This window comes from Phyllobates terribilis, unplaced genomic scaffold (assembly GCF_046119375.1).
Source record: "Phyllobates terribilis strain yellow unplaced genomic scaffold, ASM4611937v1 Scaffold_11__3_contigs__length_659146591, whole genome shotgun sequence".
NCBI lineage: Eukaryota > Metazoa > Chordata > Amphibia > Anura > Dendrobatidae > Phyllobates > Phyllobates terribilis.
This window is the reverse complement of record NW_027362771.1, coordinates 65,336,595-65,359,753: the sequence shown is the minus strand read 5'-3', so window position 1 is coordinate 65,359,753 and position 23,159 is coordinate 65,336,595. Positions and strand designations below refer to the sequence as shown.

Genomic DNA, 23,159 nt, shown 5'->3' with positions numbered 1-23,159 from the left:
GTCACCGCAGGTCCTGGCAGAACACTGCGGGTCGCCGAGGAAAGAGGACTCAAACTGGAGGAGACCAGGGGGCCGCCGGAGAGGTGTGTATGAATATATATATATTTTTTTTACTTTATAATTCTTTTTTTTTTTTTTTTACTATAGGTGCAGTATTTTAAGCAGAAATCTCGGTCACACAATATAAATTCATGCTAGTTGCATGGATTTATATTGTGTGACCAACTTGTCAAGCCCTTTTCCAAATGATGCTCAAAATCGCTTGGAAAAGCGCTTGAAAAAACGCATTCATAAACGCACGTAAAAACGCTTCTCCCTGGCAGAAAAAAACGCATGTAAATCTGCATGCGCTTTTTCTGCCAGGGAGAGGAAAAAACGCTGAGGAAATTTCTGCTTAAAATCTGAATTGTGGGCACATACCCTTGCACAATAAAACAATTTTATTAAAAAATAATTGTTTTTGCATCGCTAAAGCTAGCTATATCGCTATATATGATGGAGCTGTATGGCAGCTTGTTTTTTGTGGGACAAGATGACGTTTTCAGAGATACCATTTTTATTTACATTCGACTTTTTGATCGCTTTTATTCCACTTTTTGATTAGCGGCATAATAAAAAATATAGTTTTTTACCACGTTGTGTGTTTTTTTTTTTGTCACCAGTGGCAAGTAAAAGGTTTGGGCAAAATGAAAATCACAATTTTGTTATTTTACACATAACTAAACCTGCAAGCATTTCTAGGCATACACTGTGAACTCTGGAAAGGTAGAGGAGATGAGCTGTGTCCTTCATTGTAGATATTGTAATATCTATATGTAGGTGACACCTTTGTTGTAATGCTGCCTGTGATGATAATGTGATGAGAGCTACAAGTGACCTCAACAGAAAAGGAAATACCAGAGTAATATTAGGCTTCATAGCCAAATTTAAAATTGAAATTTTTTAGGATATTTTTATTTATTAAATATAGAAAAAAATCTGGAAACTTAAAAAAACAATACTCACACCATATTTTTAAATTTAAATTTGATTTAAAAAATGTCATTTTCTGATTACACATTCCCTTTAACACTTTTAGGCTATGGCCCCATTATCAATATTTGGTCAGTATTTGACCTCAGTATTTGTAAGCCAAAACCAGGAGTGGGTCAAAAATGCAGAATTGGTGCATGTGTTTCTATTATACTTTTCCTCTGATTGTTCCTCACCTGGTTTTGGCTTACACATACGGAGGAAAAATACTGAGGAAATATACTGACGAAATACTGATTGTGGGGCCGTAGCCTTAGGGACAGTATAACAAGTGATCAAAGCATTTAGCTTAATTCCTAAACTACCGTAATTGTGATACACAACCTGAAGTGACTGCCATATTACAAATACAAGACTTTGACTGCTTGCAATCCCCTGCTAGTCTAAGTTTGGTTCACTTGAACCACAAAGGGTCCAGGAATATGTGCTTTAATGCAGATCCTAAAAGGTGGCTGCAATAAGATCTTCTTAGTGGAGCCAAAAGCACATGGAACCCAGACGAGTAGGATGCCATTAGTTATTGTAATAATGTAAAGTTTTAGTAATTAAAATATTTAATTCATATAGTTGATATTCAAAATTCTAAGATTTATTTGCTTAAAAGTCAATACTAAGATGTACAGTTATATACAGATAACATATTCGCTATACATTCATTCTATAAATGCATGTAGTGTATTGTCTTGAGAAAAGTCATAAATAGCACAAAAGGAAGATTTTAAATTGTGTACTAATTCTAACAAAATATTTAATGTTTGCAAAATTGGCAACACTATAAGAATTAATCAGAAGTGTTCAACATACCACATTGTGGGGCAAAGCTATTTTCATTTTTTTACAAGAGCACATATTATATTCAGTCAAGAATAACACATTCAAATAAACAGCAAGTGTTCCAATGTAAAATAGGAAGCCACAACAGTGCCAACAGCCTCTATGGCCCTTAAAATGGGTTTCCCAGCCAAGAAAAGGTCTTTTTGGTATACAATCGCTCACTGAACGGTAAGGGTCTGACTTATCAAATACAGCTGATGGCAATTACCCAATGAACAAGCAAATAGGTTATTGGAAAATTATGCAGAATGAGAATCATCATCATTGGAAGCACATTGTCCTGCTCTGTATAAATGATAATAGCCTTTCCGATTGTTCTGTGCAAATAGAATTCAGGTCAGTCTTTCTAATCACATCATTAAATGAGCTCTGATTATCTTGCATATAGCGGCAGTTGTTTAATAACTTAGATCAGAACTGGGCAACCTGCAGCCACAGGCCACATCCAGCCCTATGGTTGTTCCAGTCCGGCCCGCAGATTGAGACACCCAAAGGGCTAAAACAGTGGTCCATGGGCCACACCATGCCCTCCCCAGCTGTCCATCCGCCGTCCGCTGTCACCTCTTTCTGCATTCTGCAACCTATGGAGGCTATGTGGGGCTCACACTGTATATATGGAGGCTATGTGTGGCTCGCACTGTATATAGGGAGGTTATGTGGGGGCTCACCCTGTATATAATGAGGCTATGTGGGGTCTCATGTATATAGGGAGTCTATGTTGGGGCTCTCGCTGTATATAGTAGGCTATGTGGGAGCTCACGCTACATATAGGAGGCTATGTGGGGGCTCATACTGTATTTAGGAGGCTGTGTGTGGGCTCATACTGTATATAAGAGGCTATGTTGGAGCTGTTATACGGAGCAGTGTGTGGGCTTTTACGGTATATAGGAGGATATCAGCATACTTAATTCTGCTCAATTTTGAGTGATACAATTAATATTAGTATAAACAATTATAATTAATAGGTTAATATTAATATTGAGCAAAATTAATTTCAGCCTATTGGTTCAGCCCTCCACAACAGTCACGGTCTATCATGTAACCCCTCGAGAAAATTAATTGCCCACCCCTGGCTTAGATCATACATTGTAAATGCACCTTATACTGGTCCTCAAAATATCTGGATAATTTATTTGGATCGAAACATAAAAAATGAATACTATTTTAACAGAATAAATCATTTCTATTCCCCATAATAAGGATTACATCCAAATGCTGTTTACATATGATTGTCACTGTCTGCTGATTTGGTCAGATAGGTCCACATTTTTGACCATATTAACATAGTGAATAGAGAGTCCAAGGCAACAGGCTTGCAGGGAAGGTAGTCTATAACTTTAAGCTTTTCCATATTTATCAAAGTGAATAAAATTATTAACTTTTTTCATACATCAAAGTTCATATTGTAATTTTGAAGTATGGAGACACAGTATTGCACAGTGATGCACAGTAATACTTGTTAAGTAGAATTTGAGACCTCACAAGCCAAGTCAACATTATCTTTTCAGATATTAATTAGTTTTAAGGTTTAATGGAAAATAAGAATATAATATATACAAAAAAAGTGCAAAAACCCAAAAGCTTTAAATGTCCTGATTCATGTCAACATCAAACTACTGTAGTTTCTGTCTTTCACCTTGTTGAGTAAGCGACCTTATTTCCTAAAGAGAAAAATAACCCAGTCAATGTGTCAAAAATATCCACTATATATCTTCATATGGCGGAGACCATGACAGAATGTCTGACACAAACCAGTCTTGATAATAGGAATGAGGGGTAAAAGAAACATTCATAATTGAAGGTGCCAGTGATCCTTTGTTTGTCATGGTAACTCTGTTCCATATGACAAAATGGATTGATGAGAAAATTAGAGAGAAACTCTCGGACACAAAATCTAATTTAATGTGCCAAGGAAGGAAAACAGCTGAGCACAAGTGAAATCAAAGCAGAGGCGCTAAGTTGACAGGATATCTTGAGTTTGACAGATTGCACTCCACCTATTTGAGTTATCACTTATGGCTTTTTTGTTGGGAAAGGACAAGGTTGATTGTGGAGTTAGGTCATTGCAAGTGTTCTTGAGCTTCTGTATCTTGCGACCTTCCGCTGGGTGAGCGGAGCTATGGTTGAGTCTTAATGGCGCAGTCATCAGAGCATCTGATGTAGAAGAATTCTCTGGATTGCTTGGCTGATTGGAAAATTCGTCCAGTTTGTCATCAAAATGAGCACTCTGACGTTTCAATGTAGGTGGACTAAAATTCATGAACCTCACAGTCTTCACCTGCTGAAAGAAAGAAAAGAATTCACTTATATACTCAAAGAACATCAGATATTTTGCACTTAGTCTAACCGAGGGTGCTCTGACAATGTTTTGCTGTGTCTGTGGCATACATTGGGAGGATTTTAAGAGATAAAGCTTCGATTGATGCCTCTGTAATGTGGCTCCTGGGCTCGCTTTGTTAAAGAAAAGGTGTACGCCATACTATACAATTTTTTTTTCTTGATGCTCCTGTCTAGAATTTTACACAGAAGATTGCACTATTCCATAAAGCAAAAAAAGAGCATATAGATGTGTAGCAGCCCAACAGAAAAGGATACCCTATTTGAGGTTGGGTAGGGGGTCTGTGGACAAGTTTAACATATGTGCAAGCGTGATATTGTGTGCTTTGATTAATTGAAGATTTTGATATCACCCATATGTATTCACTAATTTATCTACCTGGGAGGTGAAGTTGGGCTGTTTATGCAAAGTCTAAGCCAAATGGGGAAGGGGGCAGTTACAGTTGAAATAAGACATTCCACAGCACCCATCGGAATTATGGATAAGACCTCCAAAGACAGACAAACTGTGCGCAGTACCATCTGCCCTCACAACAGAAATGGGTCTCATTCCATGGATCCGCTCTATTTCCTACCATGTCCTAACAAGGAAATGTAGAAAGAGGACATCCCTTTATATGATCTTTCACCACCATATCAAGTCAGACTGGCAAAGAAATTACATTTTTAATTGCATATTTGTCTAATGTGTTAATTATTAAACTTAATTATGCTTTCACCTTGTCAGAACAACCTTTAGGCGTGTCTGGCTTCACCAGTATAGATGGAGGAGCAGAGGCTGGTGATTTTGTTGGTGAATCAATTTTAATTGGGAACTCTTTGGGCTCAAAAGCAAGGGAACTGGCAGCAGAGTATCTCCTGTAATCCACTGGTCTACCGGAGAGGGGCAAAACTTCACAAAATGAGCTGTGCCTTGTCCGGATATCAGGAGTGGCCCCAACAGTAGAATAAGCGGCATTGACAAATATCTGTTGTGGTTGAGCAATGCCTGATGGTGGCCTGTTGAAGGTTGTCACAGCCTGTGTTGTAGTGTTACTTTGTAGAGTCTTCTGTGGAAGCATACCTAATAAAACAAAAATTCTCATGTCAAAATGTTGTCAGACAATGGTGTATCAGATTTTATGATAAATTATAAAACATTTATAGAATTTTTTTTACAATTTTTTATCACATTGTGGTACTAAAATCAGCTTTGCACAGCTAGTGTAGTATCAAAATATCAAAATTAAAGAAACTACCTTATATAAAAAGTTTTTTTTTTTAAATTTTATGTTGGGTACTTGGAGTGATTTTTGCCACATTTATGAAAAGAGAAATTCTTCGGTGAATGTTTAAATTTTATGAGTACAATCATTTGTATATTTCTTGCACAGTTTAAACTGCATAGCAAATATAGCCTTTAGTGTCTGGAGCATTAACAACCGTCCACTCCTTATAAAAAAATGATATATTTAACTAAAGCAAATGTATGTCCTTTTACATTTTAAAATGTAAATTTAAATGATCCTAATTGAATAATGTTGTCAGTATAAGGCAGGGTTCAAACTTCGCAAACCATGACGCATTTTTGGCTTCAATTCTCTGAAAAAGCAACAAAAGAGTTACGGTTTGCAGCATGTGAACTGAGCCTTAGGGGCTTATTCAGATGTTCATTTTTCACACTTAAGTTTTTCACAGATATGACCCTTTATAGTCTGTGGCTGTTCACATTTCCATGTTTTTTTGTAAACCAAATGCCGTGCAAAAAAACAAAGCAAAAACAGAAACATGTCCATTACTGATCCAAGTCACAGATCAAAATTAGCTGTACAAGTCTATAGGTCCATGAAATATCACTGACAGCTCACAGTGTGACCCCTTTGTGCTGTCCGTTGTAGTGGATAGGAGAAGCTTTGCAATTTTTTTCCATACATGGAAATCGCTAAGGAAACACTGACCAAATATTGATGAAAATCAGATCCAAAATACTGATGAAAATCGTACCACTTTTTGTGTACAAGAAAATTCACTGATGTCTGAATAAGACTTTATTTTGCCAAATTCTTTGGGTCAATTGCATGGAAAACAGTTGTGCAAAGGGGGAAATAGTGAGTGTTTGTGACATAAAGGGATTTGGACAATAGAATTATATATTCATGACCATCACTGTTGTTGACACAGTCGTTCTGGTGGTCTATAATTTTTCTAGACTTCACTGAATTTAAAAACGTAGATAAGATACTAAATCATACTAAACACTCCAAAGACATACTGATAGGGAATGTAGATTGTGAGCCCCAATGGGGACAGTGCCGATAATCTCTGTAAATTGTCAGAATTGTAAAGCGCTGCGGAATATGTTGGCGCTAAATAAATAAAAGTATTATCATTTATTATAAGTCATATTATCTAATCTATAACTTGTCATAACTTTATCAAGCCCACATTGCCCATTAGAGTTGATGCCAGATACCTACATAATGGGAACCAAATAATTTGTTGGGTAAAATCCATTCCTTGTTATCTAAATGGTAGGCCTTGGCCCGCATTTATTAACCAGTTTTACCAAGATTTTGACAAGAATTGCACAAGTATAAGGTATAGGCAATTAAAACAGTGCCAAACGTACATCAAATTTATGCAAATAATTGAGACAAATGGCTTAACTCCAAACAATTAAAGATGAGTAATTTGGGCATGGCTAATCTGTTATATATTTAAAGAGAACCTGTCACCAGGTCAAAACTGACTAGTTTTTGCTCTTATTTTATTCTTGCTGCTCCCCTGAGTACTATTTTTCATTTTTTAAATCCACCATAAGGTTTCAGAGATATGGGCCATATTATTTAGTCTTGATTTTGTTGTTTTTTACCAATGGGTTGTTGCTCCCAGGATTCTCTGGGGAGGGAAGGGGTACATGGTGTCTGTAGGCCCATAGGCTGTTCTGCAACGTCCACTTGATAAAAGCCATAAAAATTAGCACTGAGTAAAAAGGCCCATATTTCTGGAACCTTACGGTGGATTTTAAAAAAAGAAATAAAAAACAGAATAATCAGCGGGAATAAAAAAAGAGCAGAAACTGGTCACTTTTGACCTGGTGACCAACCTTCTTTAAACCCATTTATTAGAGGGAACAGTAAAAAAGGCACACTGCAGTGATACAAATGTACAGCTGCCAGATGGGCTATGTGAAATGAGATTAGAAAAGACCTGACAAAAATACTGAAAATATCACAACCTCTAAAATTACTGACCCTTAAATATCATTTTATAAACAACTAAACATACAATGATTAAATGACATCCCAAAATAGCTCCTGGGGAATAATCAGATTTATTGCAATATATTGTATGCGGATCACATGTATAGACTGTTGTCCCTAAATGTTAAGTATGCAAACTTAAATAAAAAGAAAAGGAATAATAAAATCTTAATAAAAGATATCAATTACATTCCCAACATCCAGTATTTAGAACTTCTGTGTCAGCGTTTAGGACATACTTTTTCTGAAGCTGTCATTCCTGCGACGGAGAGTGGGTACAAGTGCTGTAGAAACAGGTGGATTCTTTTTCACTGGTTCGACCACAGCAGTTGCCACAAAAAAGGACCTGACAGGCCTGTTTACACCCGTTTCAGACACACTGCTCTGTGAGGAAACGGAGGCATTACTTGAAATCCACTTGCTGCAGGAAGAGCGTCTTGGATCAGGATATTGTGTGGATTTTCTGCAAAGAAGTGGAAACATCTTCATATTATCTTCAACTGGAATAATATTGCAAATGTATTAATAAAATAGTCTCTAGACCTCAGTCATTTTATGACAGATGATGGCACCTATAAGAAAATGCAGGAAACATGGGAATGATAACCGTGTAAAGTACAGTATTTGGATTTATTAGATGTTCACTTGGCACGCAAGGTTAAATCCATACAAATCCACCTAGTTCAATGCATTATCCTGCAGTGTTGATTTGTAACGAGAAACAACCCCATGTCCTCTCCTTGGAATAAGAAAAATCCTTATCAACTTAAAATATGAATACATGTCTAGATCTGTAGTCCAGTATCCAATATGTGGTAGACTAGTCATTTCCTAAACTCTGAAAACTTTGTCCTTAGCACCTGTTAACCATAGTAGTGTGCTTCTGCCTTGTCTGGAACCTTATGCACTCCCTGATCTATTCTTCACAGCTACCATGTAACAGTCCCTTATAGTCAAGGACCAGTCTCCTAGCTGTCTACAATGGCACACAAGCCACACTCAGGCATCAGCCCACAGATTTTTCCACTATGGCCACTTCTAACACCATATAGGCGGCCAAAACAGTATATGGGCCCTTTGCTGTCCAATAGCTCATAATAACGCACAATACCACCTGCTTTAGCAGTGTAAGTGGGCCCCTCGCCTATTGGGTCCCTTTGCGGCTGCACAGGTAGCACCAATGACATATCGGTCCCTGCCTCTCACCTGTCATGTGACTAGTAAATTAGTGCACACACAGATTTAAGGACATAGCACAACCCTCGTTTCTAACAATTAGCTATCCAGTGATACACTGCCTAAGCGTTACTTTCTCCCATAAACTCACTAGCTCTTGATGGCCCTAGTCACTCATATCACTCATCTGCTATTATTTGCTTTTACAGCAGCTGCCTGGCACTGGTTGCTACAGTTGAGTTTTTTGTCCAACAATAAGCTCAAATTTATTTTCTATGTCAGTTCAACACTGTTTTCTTATTTAGTATGTAATGGTAGTAAATAAAAAAATGACAATCTACATTCATAGCAAATATTACACACAATAATATCTAAAATAAGATTCTCATTACACTAAACTGTCAACCCAATACATCTCTTTTGTCACCTATCTTACATCTCTCATCAGTTTGAGTTGTACATTGATTCTACATTCTACATGTTATTTCCTAAGGAACACACCACTCCTCTGCCTCCTGTTTGTCAGGGGTCGTGGTGATCTTCTGAAATTAATAGTTCAAACCAGCGGCATGTTCGTGCACTATCAGAACTGTATGCTCTTCCATGCTGTAATCATAGGCAGCTTTGTCTCTGCAGCATTGGAGACGTGATAGGGCATTGAAGGTGGTCGGATCCAGCGACCCGTTCAGTTTCATAGAAGAGAATGTTAGCTCTAAAGCAAATAGTTTGTAACTGTGTACACCTAGACTTAAGCCCCCGTCTCACATAGCGAGATCGCTAGCGAGATCGCTGCGGTGTCACGGTTTTGGTGACGCAACAGCGACCTCACCAGCGATGTCGCTATGTGTGACACTTTGCAACGATCAGGCCCCTGCTGTGAGGTCGCTGATTGCTGCAAAGTGTCCTGGACCATTTTTTGGTCGTTGCTCTCCCGCTGGTCAGCACACATCACTGTGTGTGACCAGCGGGAGCAGCGATCAGGCTGGTAACCATGATAAACATCGGGTTAATAGGGGCACACGCGCACCTAGTAACCCGTTGTTTATCATGGTTACGAGCCTGCTAAAGGGAGCGGTAACCTCCCGCTCACTGTAGCAGAGTGGTAACCATGATAAACAACGGGTTACTAGGAGCGCGTGTGCCCCTAGTAACCCGATGTTTACCATAGTTACCAGCCTGCTCCTGCTTCAGCAAGCTCGTAACCAGGAGCAGGAGATCGTGGAAAGATTCTTTCCCTGATGTCGCTGCTCCCCTGATCGTTGGTGAGCCTGCCTGTTTGACAACTCACCAGCGACCACATAGCGACGCAGCAACGATCCCTGACAGGTCATATCATTGTCAGGATCGTTGCAGCGTCGCTAAGTGTGATGGGGCCTTTAGACTTGGACACTGGCCACATCTGATAGAATGTGTTGATAGTTGGTAACCTAGACAACAAGCAGTAAACTGTAGATTTAAAAATCCCTCCATACTTGCGAATGCTGCGGTTTTTAATATAAGATAAATTGCAAAGTTGTTTTTACAAGCAGTTTGCATTATTACCGATTTAATAAGATTAATAAGATGAGACAACCCCTTTACCCTTCAGGTGCTTCATCAGAATTAATGGAATGTGGAAGGTAAAAATAAACATTTACTTTTTTTTCACCAAAAATTTACTTTAGACCCCAATTATTTTTACTTTTACAAGGGTAAAAGGAGAAAATGGACCCCAAAATTTGTTGAACAATTTCTCCTGAGAACGTCAATACCCCATATGTGGGAGAAAACTGAAGGGAAGGCGCGCCATTTGACTTTTTGAATGTAAAATTTGCTGGAATAATTAGCAGATACCATGTCACGTTTGAAGAGCCCCTGATGTGCCTAAACAGTGGAAAATCCGCACAAGTGACACCGTTTTGGAAACTAGACCCCTCAGGGAACTTATCTAGATGTGTGGTGAGCACCTTGAACCCCCAGGTACTTCACGGATGTTTATAACACAGAGCCATGAAAATAAAAAATAAAAAAATCACATTTTTGCCACAAAAATGTTTTTTTTAGCCTCAAAATGTTTATTTTCACAAGGGTAACAGGAGAAAATAGACCCCATAATTTGTTATGCAATTTCTCTTGCGTACACAGATACCCCATATGTGGGGAAAACTACTGTTTTGGTGCTGGGCAGGGCTCAGAAAGGAAGGAATAACGTTTTGGAATGCAGACTTTGATGGAATGGTCTGTGGGTGCCATGTCGTGTTTGGGGAACCCCTTATGTGCCTAAACAGTGGAAACCCCCCACAAGTGACCCCATTTTGGAAACTAGACCCCTCAAGGATTTATCTACATGTGTGGTGAGCACCTTGAACCCAAAGGTGCTTCACAGAATTTTATAATGTTGATCTGTGAAAATGAAAAAATATATATTTTTCCCACAAATTTTTTTTTCATTTTCACAAGGATAGCAGGAGAAAATGGACTTCAAAGTTTGTTGTGCGATTTCTCCTGAATATGCTGATACCCCATATGTGGTCAAAAAGTACTTTTGATACACAGTGCAAAGCTCAGAAGGGAAGAAGCACCATATTGGAGTTCAAAGTTTGCTTGACTGGTTTGAGGGTGCCCTGAGGCTCCAGAACAGCAAAACCACCTATAAGAGACCCCAATTTTCAAACTACACCTCTCAATGAATTCATCCAGGGGTGCAGTGATCATATTGACACCAAATATGTGTCACAGAATTTTATACCATTGGGCAGTGAAGAAAAAAATAATTACATTTTTACCAACAAAATTTTGCTTTAGCCCCAGATTTTACATTTTCACATGGGGAAATGGGTAAAAATGGCACCAAAATTTGTCCCACAATTTCTGCTGAATGTAGAAATACCCCATATGTGGCTGTACAGTACTGCTTAGCCATATAGCGAGACTCGGGAGGGACAGAGCGATATTTGCCTCCTGGAACACTGATTTTCCTAGAATAGTATGCAGACTCCATAAACAGAAAAGCAGAATTCCTCCTCAAATGACCCCATTTTGGAAATTACATCCCTCTGCGAATTTATCTACAGGTGTAATGACGATTTTGACTCCATGGGTGTTTTCCAGAAACAAGCAGAAGTGGAAGTTGCTGAGTGAAAATTGCAAACTGTAACGATGCGCCCAGCTCATGTTTCTGGAGACATGCACCCATAAGTTAGCCGAACTCTCATCACTACAGAAATGCCAAACATGTGGACGCTAACTGCGGTTTAGGCACACTGTGGTGCTCAGAAGGAAGGGGGGCATTTTGATTTGGTAGTAGAAAATTCGCTGGATTTCTTTAGGGGGGTGAGGAGCCATAGCGCTTTTTCAGAGCCTTTGTGCTACCAGAAATGAGGAAGCCCACTATATTTCCGTATTTCCGATAACAGATGATGAACCTGAGTGGGGGCTTTTTGTGGATTGATTTGAAGCTTTTGCTAGGAACATTTTACATAACGTTTGGGATCACAATTAACCGACACTCTACGCTGAGCACTTACTGTGGTTTGAAAAAGTGTTTGCCCCCTTTAAATATTTGACAAAGGTAACACAAGAAAACACAAAATGTAGTTTTTAAATGAAGATCTTTATTATTAAGGGAAAACATTTTTTTGTCAAATATTTAAATTTGTTTTGTGATCTGAAACATTTAAGTTTGACAAACATGCAAAACAATGAGAAATCCGGAAGGGGGCAAACACATTTTCACATCACTGTATATCGGGGTTTCCATTTAAATCTCTGAGTGACGTGATTCAGATGAGATCCATTCACTATAATGAGGCAGCAGAGTTACTCTGCACTCCATCTGACCTCTATTCAGCGTTGTCCTTCTTTGTGCAGAAGTACACAAAACTGTGGCCGACGGCACTTTTTTGCACGACTTAAAAGGTGAACACTGCCGGATCACAGGCCAGACGGCTGCCACAGTGCCTCCATCTGCCTCATTGTAGGGAATCTTCAGCTGGGGGTTCTGTCTGAATCACGTATTTCAGAGATTTACATGGAAACCCCAGAGTAAGCGCTCAGTGCAGAGCGCAGGATAAAGGTGAGCCAAGCCTCACTGCAATCTTTGTAAAGCAGAATGAACAAATCCGCAGCAAATGAAGAATTGGTTTTATTTATTTTTTACACAGTTTCTCTTGCAGTGTAAGTGACGACTTCATTCTTTGGGTCGATGCCATTACAGCAATACCAGATTTATAGTGATTTTTTTATGTTTGGCTGCTGTCAAACACTAAAAGACTTTTTTTTTGCAAAAACTAGTTTTTGCATCGCATATTTTGAAAGCAATAATTTTTCCATATTCTGGCTGACAGTCATGTGAGGGCTTGTTTTCTGCCGTACGAGTTGATGGTTTTAATGGTACTATTTTAAATAATTATTTTTGCATTGCTTTATTCTGAGAGCTATAACTTTTTTCTTTTTCTGCTGATTGAGCTGTTTTGCTGCTGTTTTTTTGTGGGACAAGATGACGCTTTCACTGGAACCATTTTTATTTACATTCGTCTTTTTGATCACGTTTTATTCCTCTTTTTGTTTGCCGGTATGATGATAAAGCATCTTTTTTTTGTTTTTTTTTACGGTCTTCAATAAAGGAGTTAACTAGTGGGACAGTTTTATAGGTTGGGTCGTTCCGGACTCGGCGGTACCAAATGTGTGTACTTTTGTGTTTATTTTTTATTTCTTTAATATTTTTTACATTTTTGTTTTCACTTTTTTTTTACTTTATCCCACTTTGGAACTTTCACTTTTTGCAATGTGATCGCTTATAAAGCTCTGAGCATGGTGTAGCAATTTTGCTAGCTGGGGTGACTCGGATGTAGTCATGATAACATAGGGTCACCATGGCAGCGATCGGGCCCCCGCAATGACTGGCACAGATCCAAGGGCAGAGAGGGCTTCATTCCCCTGCCTGCTCTCTAATTGCTGCGATTGATTTAGATCGCAGCATTTAAAGGGTTAAAGTGTCGGGAGCGGTGCGGCACCGCTTCTGGCACTAAGTGCTGGGTGTCAGCTGTCGTATCAGCTGAACACCTGGCAGCAATCATGCGCCCACAGCCCCTGTGCGCGGGCGATCACAATGACGTATCCATACGTCCGAGGTCAGTAAGTACAAGGCGACATGGACGTATGGATACATTAAAGGTTGTAAAGGGGTTAAGGTACTAAAGGTATTAAAAAACATTAATTATTCAAATAGAGAATAGTTCAAACTATATATTATGGTGAATCAATTGTGTATCACTCAGCTTGAAGGAAGAATATGAAGAAAAAGGTCCTCTGTGCAAGACAAATGTGTCTTAAATAACAAACTTGTCCTATCTTTGCTGTTTTGATATTCTATAACCACATGTAAGTGACTAAAGCAAAGCACAGAACCATAATCATCTGCTCTAACGTCAACCCTTCATCTGACAAGCCATGGGCGGTTTTTAAAGATATATCTGGATAACTAGCAATTCAAGCATTCATTCTGACACGCAATATTAAACAAGGGAGAATCTTATCCACCTTTTACAAGTGCATACAGATTCAGTCATTGTAATTGTAAAACTTTTTTTTTTAACTTTTAAGAATGTAAAAATTATAAAGGCTATTGGTATCTATGACTTGAATGTTTTTTTTTATTTATTTAAATTGCATTTATTATTTAAAAAGAAAAATTCGGAAGGTTCACATTCTGGCCTCTGTTGAACAAAGGAGAGTTTACAGGATTTACAAGAAAAGGTATTGCGCAGCTTGTAATGTATTGCAACTGCAGAAGGAAAACAGTGAAAAATTATTAATTAAAACAAATTACAAAATGTGCTGTTGGTTTTTGCAATAAAATAATTGTAATAAATATGTTGCAAAGGTGAACATAGCCATTAAGGAAAAGAAACATTTACATACCTACGTACTTCCCATTGCAGTACTGTCTATAATAATACACCAATATCAAAGCCCAGTAGGGTTCACGATCTTAGTTTTCTAACAAACACACACAAGGTTAAGTTCACTGCTGCATATAATTTGATCAAGAAGTAAATCAATAAAACTTCCTGTGCATCTAAAAAATTTCATCAAAATTCCACTATCATCAAATGACAGAGCAACCTGTTCTATATCCATAAGTCAACAGGCAAAAGTATTTCTCAGTCAGTTAGTCCTATACCTTTGTGGTACTGCCTCTTAAACAAGTTTTCAATTAACTAAACAGGTGACCAAAAGCTTTTATATACAGTGGGTACGGAAAGTATTCAGACCCCTTTACATTTTTCACTCTTTGTTTCATTGGAGCCATTTGGTAAATTCTAAAAAGTTCATTTTTTTCTCATTAAAGTACACTCTGCACCCCATCTTGACTGAAAAAAAACAGAACTGTAGAAATTTTTGCAAATTATCAAAAAAGAAAAACTGAAATATCACATGGTCATAAGTATTCAGACCCTTTGCTCAGACACTCATATTTAAGTCACATGCTGTCCATTTCCTTGTGATCCTCCTTGAGATGGTTCTATTCCTTCATTGGAGTCCAGCTGTGTTTAATTAAACTGATAGGACTTGATTTGGAAAGGCACACACCTGTCTATATAAGTATTCACAGCTCACAGTGCATGTCAGATGAAATGAGAATTATGAGCTCAAAGGAACTGCCCAAGGAGCTCAGAGACAGAATTGTGGCAAGGCACAGATCTGGCCAAGGTTACAAAAGAATTTCAGCATTACTCAAGGTTCCTAAGAGCACAGTGGCCTCCATAATCCTTAAATGGAAGAAGTTTGGGACCACCAGAAGTCTTCCTTGACCTGGCCATCCAGCAAAACTGAGAAATCATGGGAGAAGAGCCTTGGTGAGAGAGGTAAAGAAAAATCACAAGATCACTGTGGCTGATCTCCAGAAATGCAGTAGGGAGATGGGAGAAAGTTCCACAAAGTCAACTATCACTGCAGCCCTCCACCAGTAGGGCCTTTATGGCAGAGTGGCAGTCGGAAGCCTCTCCTCAGTGCAAGACATATGAAAGCCCGCATAGAGTTTGCTCAAAAACACATGAACTACTCCCAGACGATGAGAAATAAGATTCTCTGGTCTGATGAGACGAAGATAGAACTTTTTGGTGATAATTCTAAGCGGTATGCGTGGAGAAAACCAGGCACTGCTCATCACCTGCCCAATACAATCCCAACAGTAAAACATGGTGGTGGCAGCATCATGCTATGGGGGTGTTTTTCAGCTGCAGGGACAGGATGACTGGTTGCAATTGAAGAAAACATGAATGCGGCCAAGTACAGAGATATACTGGATGAAAACCTCTTCCAGAGTTCTCTGGACCTCAAACTTGGCCGAAGGATCACCTTCCATCAAGACAATAACCCAAAGCACACAGCTAAAATAACAAAGGAGTGGCTTCAGAACAACTCTGTGACCATTCTTGACTGACCCAGCCAGAGCCCTGACCTAAACCCAATTGAGCATCTCTGGAGAAACCTGAAAATGGCTGTCCACCAACGTTCACCATCCAACCTGACGGAACTGGAGAGGATCTGCAAGGAAGAATGGCAGAGGATCCCCAAATCCAGGTGTGATAAACTTGTTGCATCATTCCCAAGAAGACTCATGGCTGTACTAGCTCAAAAGGGTGCTTCTACTCAATACTGAGCAAAGGGTCTGAATACTTATGACCATATGATATTTCAGTTTTTCTTTTTTAATAAATTTGCAAAAATTTCTACATTTATGTTTTCTTTCAGTCAAGATGGGGTGCAGAGTGTACTTTAATGAGAAAAAAAATGAACTTTTTAGAATTTCCCAAATGACTCCAATGAAACAAAGAGTGAAAAATTTAAAGTGGTCTGAAAACTTTCCGTACCCACTGTACGTAAAATAAAAAACACAGCAAGCACTCACATTCCCTGAGTTCAGCGTCGACTCTTCACCACTGCATATGTCTCTGATGTCACCACTGCAGCGCACATCATTGATGCAGCCAATTACTTAGCTCAGTGGCTCTGCAGCACAAGCAGCTGAGCTCAGTGGTTGGCTGGCGGCAGCAGAGATGTATGCTGTAGTTGGGATGTCTCCACTGCAAACAAAACAGAGTACGGAGCAGTGGTTGAGAACCAGTGCCAGACTTGGTCAGGGGGGTAAGAACCTTCTGTGTTTGTTATCTTACATGTATGAAATCATTTTTTGATCAGTTTTACTAAAGTGGAGGGCCCCGTTAAAGAGGTTTCCTGAAAAATAATACCAATCAGATATGTCATAGGTAGCGACTCATCCAAAAAGATCCCTACTGATCAACAAGGCAAGTGAATCCCAGTGCCATACCTCAAAAAAAATGTAAGAATGTTCTACTTATCTGATTGGTCACTGCGTTGTTCCTTCTAATTCATTGATTTCAGTTGGCCTACTGCTTAGTTTGGTTACTTTCCTGCTTAAATATACTCTTCATTTCTCACATCCAGCAGCATTCTTTGCCTTTTGGGCTTAGCATACTCTTTCTAGCAATAAATTTACAGACAAAAACAACAATCTGCAATAAGCAGGTTGTTTCACAAAGACAACCCATTTCTCATGGCATATTATATTATGCGGTCATCTAAGTGGTGATTCTTCACTCAAACCCCCTATTTGATCAAGAAAGGAGAGACTGTGGTGGCCTTCATAGGTTCATCCCTTACATGTGTTTGGAAATACATTTAAAGGGAACCGGTCACCAGTTCTTTCGTTTATAAACCCTGCCCATCACCTTTAAGATCATAAGAATGGGGTTACTGCAAACCCTCAGTTATATCCTCAGACGTGCCCCTGCATACCTCAGAAAAGTGTTTTATACTTGTCCCCCGCTGTATGTAAATTGCACTGGCCGGTTCAATGGGTGTTTCCACAGTGTGATCAGCACCGCCCCGGTCCCTTCAAACGCCACCTCTTATAAGTGCATTAAGTAGATAACATATCTCTGTCACCCACGTAGTGCCTGAAGTCTCACGCCTGGGCAGTGGAATTACTGGCTGTTCAATAGTGCACAGCGAGGTGCGCCTGCGCAGCTCTCTGATTCCACTGCGCAGGCGCGAGACTACAGGCACTACATGGATGACGGAGAGATGTCATCAACTTACTTGCACTTATAAGAGGTGGCGTTTGAAGGGACCGGGGCGGTGCTGATCACAATGTGGAAACACCCATTGAACCGGCCAGCGCAATTTACATACAGCGCGGGACAAGTGCAAAACACTTTTCTGGGGTATGCAGGAGCACGTCTGAGGATATAAAGGGGTTGCAGGAATCCCATTCTTATGATCTTAAAGGTGATGGGCAGGGATTATAAGCCAAAAAAATGGTGTTCCCTTTAAAATACCAACATGTAATATTGCACACCCCTATGCAGTGACTGCTAATTGGAAATATATAGGCATACACTGCTTCCCTTGGTGACAATGCTAGGATGTAGAGCAGCCAGACTTGTAGTGATCAGCTGCTCATTGAGCTGGTTCCTATTTACAAAGTGGTTTTCTAAGTGTGACACCCACTAAAAACAAAACACTGATTATCTTTGTGCAGTGGGATAGGCAGGTTTATCAATGAGTAAAAACATTGTAGCAACAGCTTTTCACTTTTTGTTAATGATATCGTAGACACGAAGGCAAAATTTTGCCAGCCATAGGGGTCATGTTACAATATTATAGTTTGTTTCCTGAGAAATCAGCAATAGCCTTAATCCAAACTGTTAGCTCTAACCAATGTATTTTCTGCAATCCTGACACTTAACTACAGCACTCATTACACTTAATGTGAGAAAATGTTATCGGAAACTAGCTGTGCTAAGATACATGTTAATGAGTTGCAATAGCTAATTATCTAGATATCTCTATATCACTGTCATAAACAAGTATTCATAGCTTAATGTGTGATTATGAAGTCCTCGATAAAGCTTGGTATGATGTATAAATGTCTTAACTATTATTGCGATAACTATCTGTTAAACGGCAAATTTCTTTAATAATTCTACGACTAAATTAACAATTTACATTTTAGTAGATTAAAATGGCTTCTGATTATGGGAAATTGAAGGTAATGATAACAGGACATTTTATGGATAACGAGCCATAACATACAAACATGACATTTTAACTGATAATTTTTAATGTGCTGATGGGTAACATGCATTCAGATTGTACATCCCCCTAAACTCTACCGAGCAGAAATCTTCCAGTTGGTGGGGTACCTCTAGTTGGGAACCTTAGCATTATCTGAGATAAAGGGAGAAGCCTAGGTGCAATTCCTAATTTTTCTTGTGCCTCTAATGCAGAGTGAGTCAGCTTAAAGGGAAACTGTCACTAGAAATAACGCTATTAAACTGAAGAATCTGCAGGTTAACAGAGCTAATATGCTGCCCGGCGCCTGCACGCAGCTGAATGCAGTGGGGAGAAAATGAACTTGTATCAGACACTGACTAGAGAACTATTCATTGATGAAGCCAAAGTGGAAATATGGTATGTGTGGTATAGCTTGTTTCAGGTTCCTATGTCTCCCTCATAAACATACATGATAATAAAACTACAAATATAGCTCATACAAAGTCATCACATGCAAATTTGGATCATACTATCACAGTTTGATAACTAACAATTACATACTTGATGAATAAAGACAGAACATAAACCTTAAAGAGAACCTGACAGCTAATACATGCTGCTTGATTCACGGGCAGCATATATCAGTCACTGGTTGTATGATCTTACCAATGTATGTTTGACTGTGAAATGCTGCGGCATTTCAGACAAAAAATGCATTAAAAGCTGCCGGAGACTGAGCCGCACAGGAGACTATTCGGACAGGCAGGTCCCCGGGAGCTTCTCCTTGCCGGCTTCCCTGGTCTCTACCTGCATGCATGTATAGGAACCTGTCACTTCATGGCAGCAGTCAGGGAGAAGTCGCCAGGTACCCACCTGTCTGAAAATGCCACAACGTTTCAAATCATACAGCTAGTGTCTAATACATGCTGCCCGCGATTCGTGCAGCATGTATAAGCGATCACGTCCTCTTTAATTGCAATATGCACTTTTTAATAGATAACAATGGTGCTCCAAAGACAAGAACTTTCTTCATATCGATAATATAGAAATTATTAACAATATTTGCACTATTTAGCCTTATAATACTGTCATTTTATCTATTACACGCCTATTACATATCTATCTATCTAGAAATTATTGCAGAACTGGATTTTCCCACAAGGAAGAGAGAAGGAAGTTTACTGAGGAGGGAAATGTGAAACACGGAATTATGCCAAATCGGCAACATTAATAATATAGATTTAATATGAGGAATGACACATCACGATACATTATTTAGAATTTGATAAATTATTCATTATCATTGCTTTATTCTATGCAATCTTTACTCTCTCTACTTTTTATACTCACTTGGGAAATGTTAGATTTATTTTGATTTGATATCTATTATTTAAGGGTTGCTCAGTATTCTTCTTCAAATAGCTGATGAAAATAGAGGTTTATTCCTAAGGTGAGCTGACTTAATGTGGTATATATAGAAAGCTAGTGTGTTTAAACTTAAAGGAAAGAATTCACAAATAAATACATTAAACTGATGACTAAGGAACTAGTGATACTCAGCTGAAAGTAAATCTAGACATGAGTTTATGGTAAATGTTTACGGAAATGGTTAATGTGAAACACTGCAACATATTATTACATATTATCACCACCGAGAGATGCCGCCATTGTGAAGGTGACATATATGCTAAAGACAGCTTAATGGGAATCTGTAAGCAGGTTTATGCTTCTCAATCTGAGGTCAGCATAAAAGAAGTAAAGAGACCCGGATTCCAACACTGGATCACTTACTGGGCTTATTACTGTAGTTATAATAAAACACTGCTTTATCTGGTTCGGACATGCTAGCCTTGTCAGTGATCAGCTCCTTCTAACCCCACACCACTGACAGAGTTCTACCCACACTGTAAAGGCAGAAAGCTGTCAATCAATGGTGGGTGCGGGAACACTGCGAGCTTATGTATATTGAGGACTACATAGCAGAAGCTAATACTGCAGCAGATAAAACTTAATTTTATCAAAATTACAGCAGAAGCACCGTAAATGACACATCACTGGAATCCGGGTCTCTGTCCCTTCTTTATGTAGTTCTCAGATGACAAAGGGTAAACCTACTGACAGATTCCCATTAAACTTTCACCCCCAGCTGTAATTGTCATCTTAAGGGCAACTGAACACAATGGGTCTAAATCTATTCTCTGAGTTCACCCTAGAAGGTTAAATTCATCATTCTCTGAATATTTTTACCTCTTTATTTTAGTCTTCAGCATCCCTCACATAACTACATTTCTCCCACCACAAATCATATATTTGAGACACTTCCACAAAAAAATTACATTCTCAACACCAACCTGGAATGCCAGAGATCACAGATCCACAACAATCATATACAAGTGCATCCTCTCTCCAAAAATTCTTAGTCAACACTTCCAAATCTTGTTGGCGAAGAGCAACACCACCATACCGCAGATCAAACCGTGAAATATCTTTATTAAGTTTAATGCATGTTTTACTGATTTTTACAACTTTCAAGCCCACCCTGCAGCAATATCAGAGCAAGCTGCTACTTTTTCTATAATGTCTACAACCTTAATAGATCCAATTTAATTTCTCCTGTCTAACCCCTGATTATAAATACACCCAAATCATTGATCTCTACCTGAACCAACTTCTTATACAATTGAAATCTGTGTAGCAGGGCAGGCCACACCATCTTCTTAATGCCAATCCACACAACCCGGACAAACTGCTACAAAGTGAAAATGCAAAAAAGCTTTACCATTCTTTTTTTAAAAATAAAATAATCCACTCGACCTCCAGACATACCAATGAAAAATGTTTGCACCATTGTACAACACCATGGTTTTCACACCTCAACGTTTTTGATGTTTTGATTTTTTGAATCAACACATCAAACTACTTCTTCCATTTTTATTGCCATACTTTGATATGCTAAAAAAGTATTAACACAGTTGTATTCTGTAAGCTGGTTGACAATGTCAAAGAGCAAAAAAAAAGTGCTTTTGTTCGATTTACGAAAATATTTTCAATCTGAGCATCTTTTCTTAAAACTCTGTAATATAAACACAGTCTTTGTAATGTCAAAGTGACCTCAGTACAGAAATGGATGCCTGTGGTAACCATCAGCCCATCTAATAAGACAGTCCACTGACAAACTTTTGTTTTTTTATTAAAAAAGGATCCAAAAATTACCTCTCAGTCATTTGTGATAAGGCAGACTGTTCTATGCAGAACACTTACTCAAACTGACAGTGTCGCTGTCAGAGGTAACACCATCCTGATGTAACAGAGGCAAGTGATGTAGCATAAATCCCATAATGCTTCCTCCCCTCTAAAGTGCTTGCTGGAGGCAAAGGAGGCCAATTGAGACCTGCGTTTGGTACTGTTACACTTGAATGGCTGCTGCCATTGGTGGTGATGGTGCTTTTGCTGCTGCTAGCAGCTCCCACATTCTCAGCCATGGTATAATTTTTTTTTTCTTTTCCACTACCCCAGTCCATTGCCATAGCCACTTTTTCTTTGATACATGTTGTACTACACTATATTAACACTTGACAATCTTTTAAACTGCAATCATTCAACCCCTGTCAAAATGGACATAACAAGAAATGCTAGGTAAGTAGGTTCACATGCAGAAAACAAAATATGACAGCAGGCACCAATATAAATGTGACATGTAAGGTTATGAAATTGGTCTAGTAAAACAGATGTAAAAAAGAGACACACATAGTTAATGTCTACATTTCTTAAACATTTTTTTCTATTTTTTAACTAAGTTCAACACCTTTGCCGAAATTAACATGATAAGAAATGCTAAGTAAATATATGTCCAAAAAGCCAGCAGCTGCAAAACAGCGTAGTATTGGTGTGGCATGTTTAAATGTAAAATTTGACTAGTTAAACAATTATTCCCCCCAAAAATATTGCTCAAAAAATACAAAAACTCAGTACAGTCATTTGTCGCTTGCAAGCACAACGTCTTTTTCTCTGTAAAAAATATTTTGCTGTCTTGCTGATGCTTTCCAGTGCATTAAGAATGAAGAAAACAATGTGTAACTGTAATTCAAATGCAGCATGACAGTTGCCAACTACACCTTATAACTGATTAATTACAGTGTGTTACTGCTGTTTCTAGCCTATATCTCTCTCCCCATATCAATTAAGTAACGGTGTTATTCACAGACTATTACACTTATCTTTTTCAATGTTGCAGTTGTACAACACATTACTGTCTGGGCTATTTGTCCAATGTTTTAGATATTTTTTTTCCTATCTCTACAACTGAGCTGTGAGTTATGACAACCTCTCCCTATCTTATACTGTATCACCTTAAAATGGTTTTTATACAGGCTAGAATAGTCTCTTCTGATTGGCTGGAATATACTGTGCGATGTGATAGTTGCAATGCATTATGAGGAGGCCAGCCCCGTTGTGTCCAAGGTCATGTCAGCCTTC

At 38.7% G+C, this 23,159-nt stretch overlaps 1 protein-coding gene across 2 annotated transcripts in view; it reads right to left on the bottom strand.

Moving 5' to 3' along the window:
* Positions 1 to 1,599: 1,599 nt before the first annotated feature.
* The window catches only part of SH3RF2 (SH3 domain containing ring finger 2), a 152,958-nt gene continuing 131,398 nt past the window's right edge, over positions 1,600 to 23,159 (bottom strand). The window contains exons 8-10 of one of the 2 annotated variants that reach the window (XM_073651277.1): positions 7,685 to 7,908; positions 4,923 to 5,266; positions 1,600 to 4,147 (exon numbers count right to left, since the gene is read on the bottom strand). In XM_073651277.1, the coding sequence (XP_073507378.1) occupies positions 3,821 to 4,147; positions 4,923 to 5,266; positions 7,685 to 7,908 (895 nt within the window). In that variant the 3' untranslated portion in view covers positions 1,600 to 3,820. The remainder of the gene's footprint in view (positions 4,148 to 4,922; positions 5,267 to 7,684; positions 7,909 to 23,159) is intronic. The other variant, XM_073651278.1, reaches the window with a different exon arrangement.